This window comes from Cyprinodon tularosa, unplaced genomic scaffold, assembly GCF_016077235.1.
Source record: "Cyprinodon tularosa strain WSP-4 unplaced genomic scaffold, ASM1607723v1 ctg360, whole genome shotgun sequence".
NCBI classification, from domain to species: Eukaryota; Metazoa; Chordata; class Actinopteri; order Cyprinodontiformes; family Cyprinodontidae; genus Cyprinodon; species Cyprinodon tularosa.
Genome location: NW_024039075.1, coordinates 462,501 through 479,157, shown reverse-complemented (window position 1 = coordinate 479,157; position 16,657 = coordinate 462,501). Strand labels below are relative to the sequence as shown.

The following is a 16,657-nucleotide window of genomic DNA, read 5'->3' as shown; positions in this document are numbered from 1 at the left end:
TGTGTTCTTATGACATCTCATGTTTAAACTGAATTTTTATTAATGGCTGTGCAATGATGTAGAGAGGATAGCCAAATTTACTGCTCTGAGAAGGATTGCAAAAGGCTTTTAGTGCAAGGTGTTCACATATGTTTTATGAGGGGTCATATTCACTAATTAGTCAGTTCTAAGCTCAGGATTTTAAAATTAGATTATGCTAAAGTATAGAAAGGAATATGGCTTTTTCACACTAATGGTTAAGGGAAGACTTAAAAGCAAGGGAATCCATCATTAGAGAAACCCCATACAGAAACTAAATATAGCTGAATATATTAAGTGAAAGGAATACATTAAGTTATAGGAAGCACTTTCAGCATCTTTCTGTTTAAAGCTTATATGGACTGCATATGCAAATTAAAGCCATCACAGCTGCCAAGGTTTAATGATTACTCATTGATTTCAAATTTGAATTGAGCAGACATACTGCTGCTTCAGAATGTTTACCTTGAAAATGAGACGCATATTGCACGCTCTAAGCTTTGGATACCTGATCATTATTCTGAAGAATGTATTTACAGTAAAGGTAAATGAGTGGTCATGCAAACTGTCAATCATTCTGGTGATATGTTTAGGTGAGGCCATCCTATGTGCTCATCCCCATTTTCACTTACCGGTGCTGAGTCTGCAAACAGCAACTTTTAAACAGAGCGTACACAAGGAGAAATGGGCTTATGTATGCTCTTGCATTTGTTTAATAGGTGTTCCCTCTCGGAGGTGGATACACAGATGTGCATCTACATTTTTTTTTTAATGGAGAGTGTGGGTCTTTTTAAAGAATTGAGAAAATCCTCCACTATACCTTTACACCAGAGATGGGGACTCGAGTTTGTGACTCGTACTCGAGTCGCACTTAAGTCGCATATTTAATGACTTCAGACTCGACTTAGACTTGCATTTTAAGGACTTCAGACTCGACTGAGACTCGTGATTTCCGACTTGTGAACAATATTTTATTCCAGTGTAAAAACACTTAGTGTTTTTTGTTTTACTAACTTGACTGATCGCCGCTCGCCTTAACCGCACACAGAAGAGGTAAAAAAAAAAAAAAAAAACTCAAAGACCCAAACCGTGAAGCACTCAAGTTCAAGTGTTTTATTTATACAAAAAGCCACAGCAAAAGTGGCATAATAAAACAGTCCTTTTCTTCTCCTGATAAAACCTAAAAATCAAGAGTTTTCCTTAAAAATCAGAGGCTGGAAGTTGGGCTCCGCTCGTTATGCTGCTTCTGGTGCGAGTGATCGGCCTGGAGCACCCACTGGCTGATCCACAGCTGACTCTGCGGCCCTCCAGCACTGTTCCACTCCCTGGCGTGCCAAACCCCTTTCCAGACCGATCCAGCTAAAAAGAGAAGCAAGGAGAACGCCAGCATCCACGCGCATCCAGCATCCACGCGCCAAAACCCCGTCGGAAGATATATGCCTGTCACCTGCAGATTCCGTTCTCCTTCTCCTTTCCTTTTATGTCGGCTTTAATCAGCCCTTGCTCACACCTGAGCGCAGCAATTACGCAGCGCAATTAATGCACTCCGCCTCCTCAGACAACTACTTCAGTCCAGTGCGCATGGATTGTCACAAGTGAAAAACAAACCAAAAATACCCAACATGCAGGAAAAATTCAAAAGTCTAAAATAAAGGAAAACAATCATATAAAAAAGAAACATCAAAACATGCAAAGCTCAAGAAGAAAATACAAAGAAAAACAAATCATATCTGCTTCTCCAAACATACAAAGCATAAAACTAACATTAAAATGAAAGAAAACCATAAACCATATTTTTCCCTGTGCAACACACTGAGGTCACTGATGCAACAGTACATGGACGGCAGGATTGTGATTGTTTTTTTTTTCCACAGTCCTCATTTTCAATAAAAGAGCAGACATTTACTGCTAAAACTAGAAAAAGTTGTAACCACAAATGTCAGGTAAATACTGTAAGAAAATGCAAAATTTATCTGGAAAAAATTTTGCGTGTGCTTTTTTAATTGTATTTTTCATTTAGCAGTTCAAGATAATGATAATTCCATAGATATAATAGCGACCTTTAAGCTATACCGTCTCAGTGACGGAGATGAAAACACAAGGAGAAACAAGCAAGCATGAAAATTATTGCACTTTTTTAAATGAATCAAGGGATTAGAATTTTTTGTGCGATTAATTGATTATTGCGGCAGGCCTTCTCAAGACTTGAGACTTGACTTGGACTTGAGCTCTCAAGACTTGAGACTTGACTTGGACTTGAGCTCTCAAGACTTGAGACTTGACTTGGACTTGCAAAAAATGACTTGTGAACATGTCTGCTTTACACTAATCTGTATTTTTGGGGTGAAACCACAAAGACATTCCGATAAATAATTAACTTAGATCGATAATGACAATCCCAGTCATACCTGTTCTTTTTTCTGTCTTTCTGGTAGTTTTGGTTGGTAACATTTTGTTAAACCTAAGTCTTTCTGAACATTTCCACCAAGTTTGGAGTTGTATTATATAGCTTTTCCTATAACCACTTTGAAACAATTACAAAGTAAATGTTGGTTTTACTGTTTTTAATACACTTTGCGCATCTGCCAACCAGTTGGCATCATCGTTTGGTTAAACCCGCAAAAAATGTTTTCTTTAAAAAGCTGATGAATCATCTTTGGCAGAGTTAAGGTTACCTAGAGGAATTGTAGAAAAAATAGGGTTGACACAACTTCAAATATTTGTTCAGACAAGAATATCTGTCCTATGCAGTGGGAGGTAATAATAATAATGATAAACATTATGAATATTATTTTAATGTGTCTACATATAAGAAGACGCATAAAAAGTTTGCACCAGCTGTTCTACTTCTTTTACACATGCAAATTGTTTTGTACCTGCTTTGTAAATGAGCTTTCCACATGGTAGCAAGTTTGAATTGTTTTTATACAAGCAAACCTTTAAAAGATCAGGCCCTAAGTTAACATCCAAACAGACTCTTAAACCAAGCAGCAGTCTAAAGAGATGTTTGTTCTCTACAAATCACATCAGGTCAGACTGTGGCTCTGCCTTGCTATTAACAATTCTGCCCCATTAACATGGTACTAAATAGATAATGAATCAAACAGTGTTGAGCAGACTGGGCCCATGTAGATAAGGATATAATGGAAAAGGGGTATTAGTATCAGTTGGCTTATGTTTGAATGTCAAAGTGCCATGACTGTTGTTTCCTTCTCTGTAATGTATAACTACAGTGTGTCTGTCTTCTAATGGCTACCTCTAATAGGAAAACACACCATGTCAGAAAGCTTAAATCATCTTAAGGTGTCATTTTTGAACATTAATTCTCTGTACTACAGAGACCTCCATCAACAATCCAAAAGAGCAAATTGTGAAACTAGAAAATAACATCAGGGATGTACAGTACAGACCAGAGATTTTCAGCAATTATGTCATTTTGTTTTATCAACCTGGACTAAAATATCAGGCTCATTTTGTAATCTTTGCCATGATGTCCCAGTCCAGTCTAGTCCCAGTAGCGCCCCCTCACACACAAAATGCAAACCTCACAAAGTGCCAATCAGAAAAAGGACATAGACATTTCACCCTTGTCCTTTAAAGTCAGTCAAGCTAAACTGAATGACTAAGCCTTCCTGAGAATAAGTGTGATATTTCAGCAGCTACATTTTTCGACATTTCTTCAATGCAGCTGTAATGTGACCTTCCAACATCAGAGCTCAGTGTGTTGAAGTGATAAACAGTTTGAGAGCAGACATGTCCAACAGTGGGCAGGCCTTTTGGGTAATGAGCCTCTCAGGGTCTCTCTTTGTCTTTCAGCCCTGTTCTGTGACTGACAGGGCGTAGACAAGCCATTCTCTGTAGCCTCCTGTGAAAATCCTGCCTTTCTTTAAAAGCCTGCATGAAGGCAAATCACGCTCCTGTTAATTAATGCAGAGCCACACTTTAGATCAGATGTCTGGTAAACAACATGCTTCTGGAAGTTTGCACCTTTGTCCTCTACCTTCAACCTGAGTGTCTTTGAAATTAATCTCTACAACAAATCTTGACTGATGATCGAGAACATATCAAGGGCAAAAATCTGAAAAATGGTCTTGTGGCACATCTTTGAATTAAATAGTGATTATTGAATCTTTGAAAAAGATAGCAGTCAGTCCGCCTTTAAAAAAAAAGTTTAACAAAGAGATTAAATTAACAGATTTAACAGAATTAGACCTACATCAAAGTAGCTTTAATCAAGTGAGCCTCCAGCATGAAACTCCGGTCCTACACAGAGAGAAGAGCCCTCACACAGCCATTTTAAATTTAGGCTCTATGGATTGAAAATGTGCTGTGGGTTTTTAAATGAAACTGAAAGGGCATAATGTTCCTGTAGCAATGGAAGTCATTTTTTACATGAACTAAACCTCTTTATTTTCCAGGGACACTCAGGGCTGGTTAGCGCTGTGCTCACAAATACAACAATAACACATAAGGGTGGTTTTGCTCGAACCCATTGTCCAGAATTTGCATTTCATCTCACCCAGGCAGCACTAATGGGATGACCTCATTGTAACTCATGCTGTTATCCACTTTTTAGCAACATCCCGTGTTGGCAGAGCTGTATGGCCTAATTAAAGTCTTCCACTGGTATAACAGGGGAATAGAGCAATGATTGATAACACATTCAGTTGCCAACAGGCCTTGGTTTTTATTAGATAACGCCACAATCAGGTCCACAGGTCTAAACACAGTGAAAGTGATATTGAGCACCTTAGATTATCTGATTACAGAGAATTAATCAGATCTCAGATCATCTATATCTGACTGATTAGGCCAGGAGGGAACATTAGGTAAGATATGAAGGTGATTGTAAAGGTTAAGGATTGCCAAAGAGCAAATTTCTTAAGTGTCTGACCTAATAATAGCTGTTGAATGTCAGTATGTGGTTTGGTCTTGCTTTTAGCTTTGAAGAAGGATATTTAATTACTATAAGAAACAAGCTGCATCTAAATGACTGAAGGCCTCTAGCCACATGAATTGTGATTGGATTAGTCTGGACTTTAGTGTTCCACTCTTGTGGTGCTAAAATAATATCTCCCATCAGAGAAACAAGATCACCTGGAAAGGAAGCCTAGGCTTCAAATTCTGTCATTACAAACAAACAGAGTCGGGCCAAGCTAAATCTGGCAAAATGCTCAATTTGTTCCACCCTTCCCAACAAAAAGATCTTTTGGCAGAGCTAACTGACTCACTTGGGATCCAATGAGATGACAGCGAGTGAAGATGGGAACAGAGGGTGATGGATACAGAGCAGGGTTGGACCTCGGTGCCTGTGTTGTAGCAGATTGGGCTCCATGCTGCTCAGCTCAGTGTCCCTCTTTTCTCATCTGTTGTCCCAGCCTTTACAACCACAGGAGCATTTGTATGTGCTTTCCCCACTGTCTGTTGAGGGATTTTTTTGACAGACTCTGGCTTACTCTTGAATTGTTCTCTGCTGTGTCAACTTGGTTCTTGGACTTTTCTGCTTCCAGGTAATAGTTGGAATTCGAGGACTACAGATTTAGTTTTAGAGAGCTAATAGTATTACTGACAGTTTGTACTTCACAAAGCTCCTGACTGTTTTTTTTTTGTCTGTTAGGTTATTTCTTTAACTTCTTTTTCCAGCTTCTTGAAAGCCATTAAGGTGTGCACAGTTGATCATGTTTAATCAAACGTAATATAAAATCCACCCTATCAAGGTAAGACATGAAAATAAGTTCCTTCCTTATTGGCTCAACACTCTGTTGCAGGTTATACATTTGGATTAAACTAAATTGTAAAACCCTGTTTCTTAACTCTCTAATATCCCGAAAAAACATCTGAAAGGTCTGACAGCCAACCTGTTAAGAGTTTCTTTCCTGGAGCTATCATAAATAATCCCATTTACAGTATCGACTGATGACATGGTATTTTACTTGCCCAATACAGACTGGCTGTATCTCAATTTACACAAATCGTTGCATATTATGAAATTGGAACCTTGGGACACTGCTGCTTTTCTCATTTTGTTTATACTATTAGTAATTTTTTGGGATTTCAGCATTTCCATCAAATTCCTACATGTCTGTTCTTTTGCTCAAATGCACCATGGTTTCTGATACTTTACACATTTTCCAAATATCTTCTTAAATTCTGCATTGTCAAATAGATGTAAGAACAAAAGAGTTGGTCTTCTCAAAGTCCATTATAGTTTCTGTTTGTTATAATTCTGTGTTCACCTGTCAAGGGTCGGAAAGTAGGACCCAGAATTCAGGCTAGACAGACAGGGAAATAACTTTAAAGCGTTTATTTTTACAAGCGGGATATGCAGAGGCAGCGGAATGCTACAGGAATGCCTAGGAGAGAAATACAGGTTAAGGACCACAATAATCTGACGGAGGATGATAATGAACGCACAAGTCACTAACCTGGTTTGAGAGTTCAGTCCATGCCCCAAGAACAAGGATTATTCCAGCCGGTCCGCTGACAAGACGCAGCGGGCGCGGCCAGAGAGTTCCAGATGCAGGGACCTAGAAGGCTGCAACACTGACAGGAGATCAGTTCCGAGCAGACGAAAGAAGCAGGATAATCCACAGGGTAAAGTCAAGAGGCAGATCTGGGTTCAGTCCACAGAAGAATCCAACAGGAGTCTGAAGACAGGTCAGGCAAATAGATCAGATGGGGCTGGGCTAGAAAGTCAGAATACAGAAACAGGTCAGGGTCAGGCAAACAGAACACTATAGTAGCCCGAAAACTCTCTACACCAAAGTCTCCAGAATAACCTGGCACTGGTGGCTGACACCAATGAGTTTGAATAGAGGCAGGAACAGGTGGATCAGATAAGTAGGTGATGAGAAACAAGACAGAACTAGACGGGTGAATGAAATGAGAAATCAAGCCGGCCATCAACGCCAAAATCATCTGCCTCCGTTGACTTAAGCTTTTCAACTGACTGCAACTGTTGTTTTTTTTTTTTTTTTTTTTACCAAACTGGACTGCCGGATACTGACCTAGGAAATACAACATCCCATTAAGACTGAGGTTTTATGACTGTTTGTTTGTGTCTAATGGAATTCTGCAGGGGGCTCTCTTTAAAAGAAACAGAGCATTATTTTCATATATTGCAGCTCCAGTATAATATTTAGTATACATTAATACTTATAGCGTTAATTTGTTTTTTGTTTTCATTAATACTGTCAGAAAGTGTTTAACCAATCAATGCACCAAACTGATGGACTAATACAGATAAGGATAATATAAAAATGTCTTGAATTATAAAAAATATAATAAAAAAATGGTCGCTGATCCTATTAACTGGTTATACTGGAAAGATTCCTAACGAAAACTGCTAATGAGTTTTTTGCATTACTGCGGAGAAAATATAGGTCAATTTTTTGTGGAATTGTTTTAAATGAGCCAGATTGGAAGGTGTTTGAGCACTATTGAGCCTGGTTCTGCTGGTGGTTTCTTCCTGTTATAAGAGAGTTTTCCTCTCCACTGTTGCTGCAAGCATGCTTGGTGTGATGGATTGCTGTAGAGTTAATGAGTCGATGCAATCAGCTGGTTTTCCTTAGATAGAAAAATCTGATCTGGTTGAATTGTCTCTGTAAAGTGCCTTGAGATGACATGCTGTGAATTGGTAACTATATAAATAAACTGAATCACTGACCTGCATAAGGTAATGCCAGATTTCTAAGCTACAGTTTTGAGTGTTTTGGAGCCCTTGAGTGGTTGTTGTCCTGCACAACCCACGTTCTCTTGAGTTAAAGATCACAAACTAATGGTTAGACATTCTCCTTCAGGATTCGTCCAATTGTGGAAAGTTATCCAGGTTCTAAAGCAGCTTCAGTTCATCACACAACGTTATCTTGGTGTTCTCTTTTGTTTTGTTGAGATATGTTGTCTGATATCTTATTTGTATTGACTGTTGCTTATTGTGATATATGTTGCATTTTGAGCTCTTTGCCCACTTCATACTGTCAGAAAAATTCTCTTAAATCTACTTCTTCATGCTTAGTTTGTGCAGTAGTAAAGCCTGACTTTGATTGAGGAAATTGAACTCAGCTTTTCAAACATTGTTGATCACATTGATTTAGTGGTTAAGCAAGGAGGAAATAACTTTTTCAGATAATGCCAAATTGATCTGAAATCTTGTTGTAATGATTTTGCAGTTGAACAGGAAGGTTCACTAAGCGACTACTTGTCTTTTCCCCTTAGCTGACCTACCTGCCTCCCCCGTGGGGAGAGTGTGAATCCAAAGCTCTGGAGTCGGGCTTCTTTCAGGTCTATAGTGTAACGGCCTGCAGAATTGACTGCGAAACCCGCTACATTGTGGAGAACTGCAACTGCAGGATGGTTCACATGCCCGGTGAGTATCCCTCTTGGGATATATGATGATGTATTGAACGAGCATTCATCAACAAGAGTTTCAGCAAGGTTGCAGCATTTTGTAGGAGATTTACCAGCTTCATATTGATATGATAAATCAATACTGGATTAGATGTTGCCATTTTAAAAGGCCCTAGAAGTACAAGGTGTTCCTGGGAGGTGGAAGTAGGCTGATTCTCACAGAAAGTCTCATTCATCCCTGTTTACTTTTAGTTTATGTTTTCAATAACTTCATCTTAAGGCTCCAGTATTGATTCAGTACTTCTGTATACATTACTTTTTCTTTCCCCAGGTGATGCCTCCTACTGCACCCCCGAGCAGTACAAAGACTGTGCTGAGCCTGCCTTGGGTATGTCAGCCTGGACACACACACTCATCGATATAAGTCAAGAGAAAACACGTACAGCACTCTTGGTTTATGCAGGATTAAAGCATCTGTCAGTTAATAGGCTGGGTCTGTGTTAGAGGTGAACTCTAAGGCAAGATAAAGTTAAAGGTGCAATCAGAGAACAGCTAAAGGCTACCCATGGGATTTTAGTACATTCAGTTCGTTCTGCATTCTTATCAAACTGGGGAATAACAAAGTGCAGAGGTTTTAGCATATATTTGCTAATTCCACATGTACCAGCTGAAGTTAAGTTCAAATGTTCCTTTAAGACTTCCCACTTTTATCTGAAGCACTCAAGTTTAAACAGGAGCAGAGACATCAGGGACTGGTTCAATTTAATGTATGGATGGTCAGAGAGATAATATTTATAACACATCTCACTGCCTGCAATGTAGTAGGTGTTGAAGTAGGTGTTGGAAATATGTCTATATATATATATTTTTTTTTTTAACATCTTCCTTATATTTTATGAAGCTGAATTGATAAGGAATGAACCAGTGTGTAGAAGTTCCGATCACATTTGAGTTGGATTTTATTATCTAACAACAGGTAAAAATACACATATAAAACCAGACTCGGTGCACTAAGCATCTATAAAATGATTTTCCTAATTTCGTTTTCGGGTAAACTGGACAAAGAACTAGAAATGGTCAAAATATAAAAACAGAAATGTTACTGCAATAATGGGTCTAAAGGTCTCTTTATAAAGTAGGGTGTCAACAATTAAATGACTTTTAAAACGTAAAGTAAAAGTGAAATAAATCATTCTTATCTTAAAACTCTTAGTTAAGCTAAATCTGAGGTTTGACAGATGTTATCAACAGCACAAATGTTGTTCTTTAAATCCGCTGATTTTTAAAGATCTCCAAAATAAATACAAAAAAGAGATAAGAACTGGCATAAAGGAATACAAAATAAAGCTGCATAATGAATAGTGAATTGGAGCATGTTATGGTGAGAGTTAGCTTGGTTGTTAGAGCAGTGAGCTTGTGCTCTGAGAGGGTTGCAAGTATCTGTGAACCCCACAGCCTGCACTCTTGGTTTCTGAGCAAGACCCTTAACCCTACAGTACATTGCTCCCTGGGTGCCACACAATGGAACCCCACTGCTCCCCAAGGGGATGGGTCAAATGCAGAGAGTGAGTTTCCCCATTGTGGGACGATAAAGGTATTAAATTATTTATTTTTTTTAACTTTTTTTTTTTTTTTACACATAATTCAGGTGGAAGTAACACAACCAGAACAGCATTGTTTACATATCAACAGATTTACATATTTTGCCATAGTATTATTTCCAGCCTGATCAAATCTCTTTGGAGATGTTCTTAATAATATGTTTCTTCGTCTTTTGCTCAATGCAACTTCTCTGTAAACCCACCAATCCATTTCGTTATTGTTATATTTAAATCAGAGCCATTTTAGCTTTATGAATAAGTTATTAACACCAACATTTATTTTGGGTAAAAAACAAAAAAAAGGGTTAGATTATTAGACGAAGCTCTCAGTCAGCATTGTCTGTATTTAAAAAGACATGAAACAAATAGGAGGGAAAACAATTACCTTGTTTTCCATAAATAACATACTTTGTACAGTTTCATCTTTCGAACTGTACAAAGATGGAACTTTTAGGTGTTACATATTTAGATGCTAAGTTTTACATCTATAAAAAGAACCCTGGTTAAAGGAATGTGTAGCTGTGTGGATGCGTCTACTCATTCTGTTCTTATAATTCCTGGAATGAGTCAAAGGAAATTTCTGTGAACCATTTAAAAAAGTGAGCTATGAAAAAAATCCTCATGAGGATTGACAGTAGAATCAAACTGTGTGTTTCTATGTTTATTGGCTTTTACATTATGGTGGGAAAGTGCCCATACTCTGTCACATTTACAACCTCAGTGCTATAATGTTGGATTTTATGCTTTTTCTGTCTTTCTGGAAAAAGGTCTTATGTTATATTAATGCTCCATGTAAGTGAGGTAATTTTATGGATTTTCAATAGATGTTTTATTTTACTGCTCTTAAAATGACTACTATAGAAGTAAAGGGATAATACAATACATTTCCTAACCCAAAAAGTATTACAGGTCAAAGAGATTAGACATAAAAACAAGTCCTTATACAGATGGTTCATAATTTTGATGTGGCATTACAGAATCTATACTCTAAATAAAACTCGCCACTGTTAATATCTACCAGTGCTGAACAGGGAAAGCAGCAGGCTGCGAACCTGAAAAGCCTATTTTTTGCCATGGACTCTCAACTGCTGATTTGAAGCTTGGATCCATAAAATTCTGCTCAAATCTACTTTATATTGTTAGTTTTATGGTAAAATGATTGCCAGAAAACATCATGGCTGTATCGTGGTGAGCCACAGCTATTGTATGTGCAAAAACTTAATGCAGTATTAAAAATACTGCATTCTAAATAGTCCATCTCTTGCACTGCGATGGACTGGCGATCTGTCCAGGGTGTACTCATCCTCTCGCCTGTAGACAGCTGGAAATAGGCACCAGCACCCCTCGTGACCCCGCTTGGGATAAGCGTGATGGAAAATGGATGGATGGAAACATCAAAAATGTTTATGTTAATAAGCTCATAAATAGACAAATCTGATCGAATGTAATTACTCTGAATCAGGGAAGTTACACTGCGCTGTGCAGGGAAGCGGACGGTTCTGCTGTATTTTCCTGCAGTTGGCTTCATTTTCTGGAAACTAAAATGCTTTCACAATCCCTAAACAAAAACACACAGGATTAGTTTAACTTGGATCATAGAATGCAAATAAATCCTTACTCAAACTCCAACTGCAGATTTGATACACTTTCCAGAGCAAAATGCATGCATCAAAGTTTGATTAGATTTCCCTGCTTGTGTAACTGTTTCACTTAACAAACAAATCTTTGTTTTGCTTTTTGTTGCATCGCTGCCTTCTAACATCTCACTTCTGTAATATTACTTTTAACAAAGCCGTTTTAATGTTGCAATAAACCTTCTTTATTATTTATACTTTTCCACTGAAGGTGTTTTAATTATTATTTATATTTTTACTAGGCAATGTTACTAAATAGCTGTGAAATATGTCTGCTAAATATAATATTCTATGAGGAGCTAATGTGTGATAGCAATTTGTAGTAAGAGATAATATGTAAAGAAAGTGAACAAAGGTTTTGAAGCTCGGACAAAGAATCCATCCTTTTTGTGCATAGAGTGGTGCTCCGATAAATCCAATAACGTCACATTTGAATAAAAAATAAGCTACCACTGTGAAGCGGTAATACACTCTCTCTCTCCTACATTTCTGCATGGCCTGGCAGCTATTATCACACCATAGGGGGGAATCTTTTGCTCTGTGATCTGCAGGTCTGCCACAGAGCTACTTGAGTGAGGTGCAGCCTTGAAAGCATTAACCCATTTTATTTTTCATTCAAAGAAGAGCCAATGGATTTCTCGAAAAATCTGAAATCAGATGATTTCTTAAAACTGTATTAGAGAAGTGTTTCAGCAATGATTGGTTTATGTAGCCTTTTTAAACAATGGGAAAAACTCCAACTTTAAGATGGGTGTTTTTGAACTTCCTTGGACCAGAGGACATTTTTGACCCAGCCAATTGAAAAAAAGCTTATATCCCTTAACATTACCATCCATCCTGTTGGAGACTTCTCCTATTGTAGGCTTAAAGGTGTTGCACATAACTATCCTAAAAGTGTTTTTTTCCCCTCAATATACCAAAGCAGATCCCTGAATACATCTTTCTGTGGCAGAAATGTGTTCCTGTCAGGGTGAAGGCTGTTTCAACTGCAGCTGCTCGAGGGCATGTTTCTGTTCGCAGCTTTACCTTCTTTCCCTCTGTGATGCGGACTATGACTTGGGCTGTCATTAGAGCTTCTGTGGAGCAAACATTTACATGACCTGAGCGGCTGTGTAAAATGGGGCAGTGTTGAGCAGTCGTGTTTGCTCTATTTCCGTCTTAGTGTTGTATTTTGTTATGCGTGACCTTTGAATTCAGGTGGAATACAAAAGCAAAATGTCAGATTCACTTGGCTTTCTGAGGCTTGGAACATGTACAGGCAGAGGCTGAGAAAAGCTACTTTAGTCTGAAACTGATATTTTATTCATGGTTATCACTTTTGTAAATAAAAAATAGCGCTAAAGTACAGCAGGCGCTTCAAAGTTTCCATAGAAATGTAATACTAGTGCTGAAAAGTACATCTTGATTCATGACAGGCTAACGAAGCTCTGTATTGTCTTTGTCAAGAGGGAAAATAAAAGGCAACATATGAAAATAAAAACATGCTTAATTACAGTTAGATTAAATTCATGCTAATTATTCTATCAATAACTAGACTGATGTTGTGACCCATCTGCCAGGAACATCAGGGTTATTTTTAACAACACTTTTAAATGTAACACACAAATTAGTGTTGTTGTCAAGGCAGCTTTTCTTCCAACTGTCAGCTCATTAAAATAAACGCCTACATGACTTCTGACCAGTTTAAGATAGTAATCCATCCATTTATAATATCTCGCTTGGGTTAATGCAGCTTCTTGTCTGTTGGTGTTAATCAGGCGAAGCTAATGTTTCTGCAGCCTGTACTGTACATAACAGCTCGCCTTCTGTCAAGAAGCAAAGGGCACATCAACCTTATTACTGCAAAACTTTCACCTGCTTCCTGTTTCTATTGTATATAGTTTTAATAGCTTGGCACCAAACTAATCTGATCTTTACTTTTAAAGTACAGCTCGGGCTCCTAGAGACCGCAGAATTAATATGATGGAGCCTTTTCTGTGAGCAGCTTTGTTTTTTTAAAGATCGGTTTTGTTCTGTGAGTTTGTTGTGGTAATTTGGCTTATTTTGTTACTTTAGTAATTTATTATGTGTAGCACTTTGACCAATTTGGCTTTTTTTTGGATGCTTGAGTTGACATCATTATGAGGAGTATGATATCATAATTAGGTGTAATTTGTGTGACATAAAGCCAAATAATTTGGTTCTCTGTTAATTATCACAGACTACACATTATCACAGATACAATTAACATTTTTATTTTGGTTTAGAAAGTCTCTTAATACATCTCATGACTACCTCATATCTTCCTTAAATAAAATCTGATATAAAAATGTCACATTCATGTCATGTTGCCTGTATGGTCCCAGCTGACGACTGATCTTCTCACATAATAGGAAATTAATGTGTCTATTGTTTGATTTGCAAACGACTTTCCTTTTGGCTCTATTTTTATTAGATTTTATTGTTAAGCCTTGGCCAAGGTCGTTTTAATAAGAAAGTGATCTTTTTACCGTTATATTTTAAATGTCTTGAGGCTAGATGGCCTTAATAAAATTTGCACAGTGTCAGTGCAATATTAATGACTAAGAAGCTTCAGATTCTATTTAATAATACTATAAAACTAAGACACTTACTGCCTTTCAATGTGAATATGTCAAAGATATTTACGATACTGTGGATTATCAAAGAATATTTGTCTAAAATGGTTCCAATCTATGTCAACTTCATCTCATCCATCCACAATCCATTTTTTTTTCACCACCCAAATTTCCGCTCCTTTGCATCGCCTTTGCCATTTCTATCCAAAGCTAAATTGTCAGCATTGGAGAGCAGCAGCTGCGTGTGCAGGACGCCGTGCAACATGACCCGCTACAACAAGGAGCTATCCATGGTCAAAATCCCCAGCAAGACCTCAGCGCGCTACCTGCAGAAGAAGTTCAACAAGTCAGAGAAGTACATCTCGTGAGTTGGTTTATTTTTATATCTTTATGTCTGCAGTAAAACTTGTCTTTGGTGTTAGTGGTGTTCTTAGGAAATGTATTAGCAAGTAACAGATTTTGGCTCTTTTTGCCTTTAGTTTAATAATAATTTATTTATTTCCTTTTCCTTTTAATATATTTATATATTTTTAATTAAATTTTTTTATTTCACGGCAGCTGATATGGAAGTCCCAAATCTCATTGTATCCGTTGCAGAATATAATGACAATAAAGGCTTTTTGACTTTGACTTTTTGACTTGACTTATAAAATCTATTTGAAATATTACAAATATATTTTAAAAAATACAAAAAAAAGACACTTTTGTATTGTGATATATGCTTTTACAGTAATCAACCTTAATGAACATGGGAGATACTACCAGTAATTTATCCAAAACAGCTCAGATTACCTGCTGTTAACCATATTATTCCGTTCATCAGATCATCTGATGAGCTGCGCTGAGACCAAAACTGAGCCAAACTTCAACATCATGCAAAAGTGCTCATACATATCACACACTAAAACCACAAATATTAATGAATTTACATGTATTTTGTTTTACACCCAACATTAGTGTTTCCTTTTTGTGTATTGAATAAAATAGGATAACATGTTTTTTTTTTTGTTTTTTTTCTGATTGTTTTTCTTTGTTTTTTTCATAAATCAGCATCTAGATAATGTGGCGTGTTTCTAATTATTCGTCCTTGGTCAGTATTTTGTAGATCCACCTTTCACTGTTTTACAGCTACAGTCCTTTGGAGCTTTCTGACTAGTTTTCTATATCTAGACCAACCAGTTTTACTTTTGCACTGTAAGTAAAACTGAATGGAGAGTTATTGAAAATCCCTTTTTAGGTGCTTTCATGAATTCTTAATGTGATTTAGGTCCTGACTTCCACTAAGCCATTATAACCTGGTATACTTTGATTTACACATATAAATAGGAATTGCAGTTCTGACTGTATGTTGGGCATTTATATTTTGCTGGAAGGTGAACCTTTGCTCCAAAAATAGCTCTTTGCAGCCTCTGGCAGGTTTTCTTTCAGCACTTTCTTTTGTTTAGCCTCACCTATCTTACAATCAAAATGTCAGATTTACAGTATGCAGTGCATGACTAACAGTTGCTCTGTAAACAGATCATCACTTCTAAGCCTCGGATCCACTTAGCTTCTCCAGAGCTATCATGCATGTCTTTTTATTTATCTGATAAATGGTCTCCTTGCTGGGACTGTCTGTTTAGATGGACAAGCCCTGCAGCTTCACATATCTACTGTATGCTCTGCATTTTGGGAGGGTGGATTCAACAGTGATCTGTCAAATAGCTAAAGCTTGGGATCATTTCTTTTTCTAACCTACATCCACAACTTCATACCTTACCTGTCTGTTGTTTTCCTTGGTCTCCATGAGCTTGTTTGTTTACCTCTGATGCCTTCCAGAACAGCTGGATTTCTACAGTTCAAATTACAAGCTTTGCAGCAATTCCTCTCACCAAGGGTGCATGCAGGCAGTGGTGAGAAATAGCTTCTCCAGCAGCACTCTGTCCTGTCTGTATATGTAGCCCACCTATAGGTGGTATTTTGCTTATATATATGCAGTATGTATAAAAAGGTATAATAAGTTAAATGGGACCTGAATATATTTGCAAATATAGTTTCAATGTTGTTCTAATTAGAGTTCTGCAACATACATAAGATTCTGCATCAGGGGGATTTTACTGTCTGCTATAAACTAAGCATTTGCTACATGGACATTTTTTTTCCTGCCACCTAATGACATGAATTGGGATTCATTACAACTTCATATTTTTCCCCTTTTGCAGAGACAACATCTTGGTTCTGGATGTGTTCTTTGAAGCTTTGAACTACGAGACCATCGAGCAGAAGAAAGCCTATGAGGTAGCAGGGCTGCTGGGTATGTCTGCCTGATTGACTTTCATTCAATTCAGACTGATCAAAAACAGGAAATATTGCCTCGAGAGAAGACAAGGTTGTAAGATCTTTAAAAAAACAGAAAGTCATCATTCCCTCTTGTGAAAAAAATGCACTGTTTTTAGATAAAGTGAACTCAGTGGATCCATAGAGAACAAATTCAAGCTTAATC

General features: G+C 37.5%; 1 protein-coding gene across 1 annotated transcript in view; it reads left to right on the top strand.

Moving 5' to 3' along the window:
* The window catches only part of asic2 (acid-sensing (proton-gated) ion channel 2), a 172,923-nt gene that overhangs the window by 149,996 nt on the left and 6,270 nt on the right, over positions 1 to 16,657 (top strand). The window contains exons 4-7 of the mRNA XM_038295849.1: positions 8,233 to 8,383; positions 8,696 to 8,752; positions 14,386 to 14,539; positions 16,377 to 16,468. Of these exons, the coding sequence (XP_038151777.1) occupies positions 8,233 to 8,383; positions 8,696 to 8,752; positions 14,386 to 14,539; positions 16,377 to 16,468 (454 nt within the window). The remainder of the gene's footprint in view (positions 1 to 8,232; positions 8,384 to 8,695; positions 8,753 to 14,385; positions 14,540 to 16,376; positions 16,469 to 16,657) is intronic.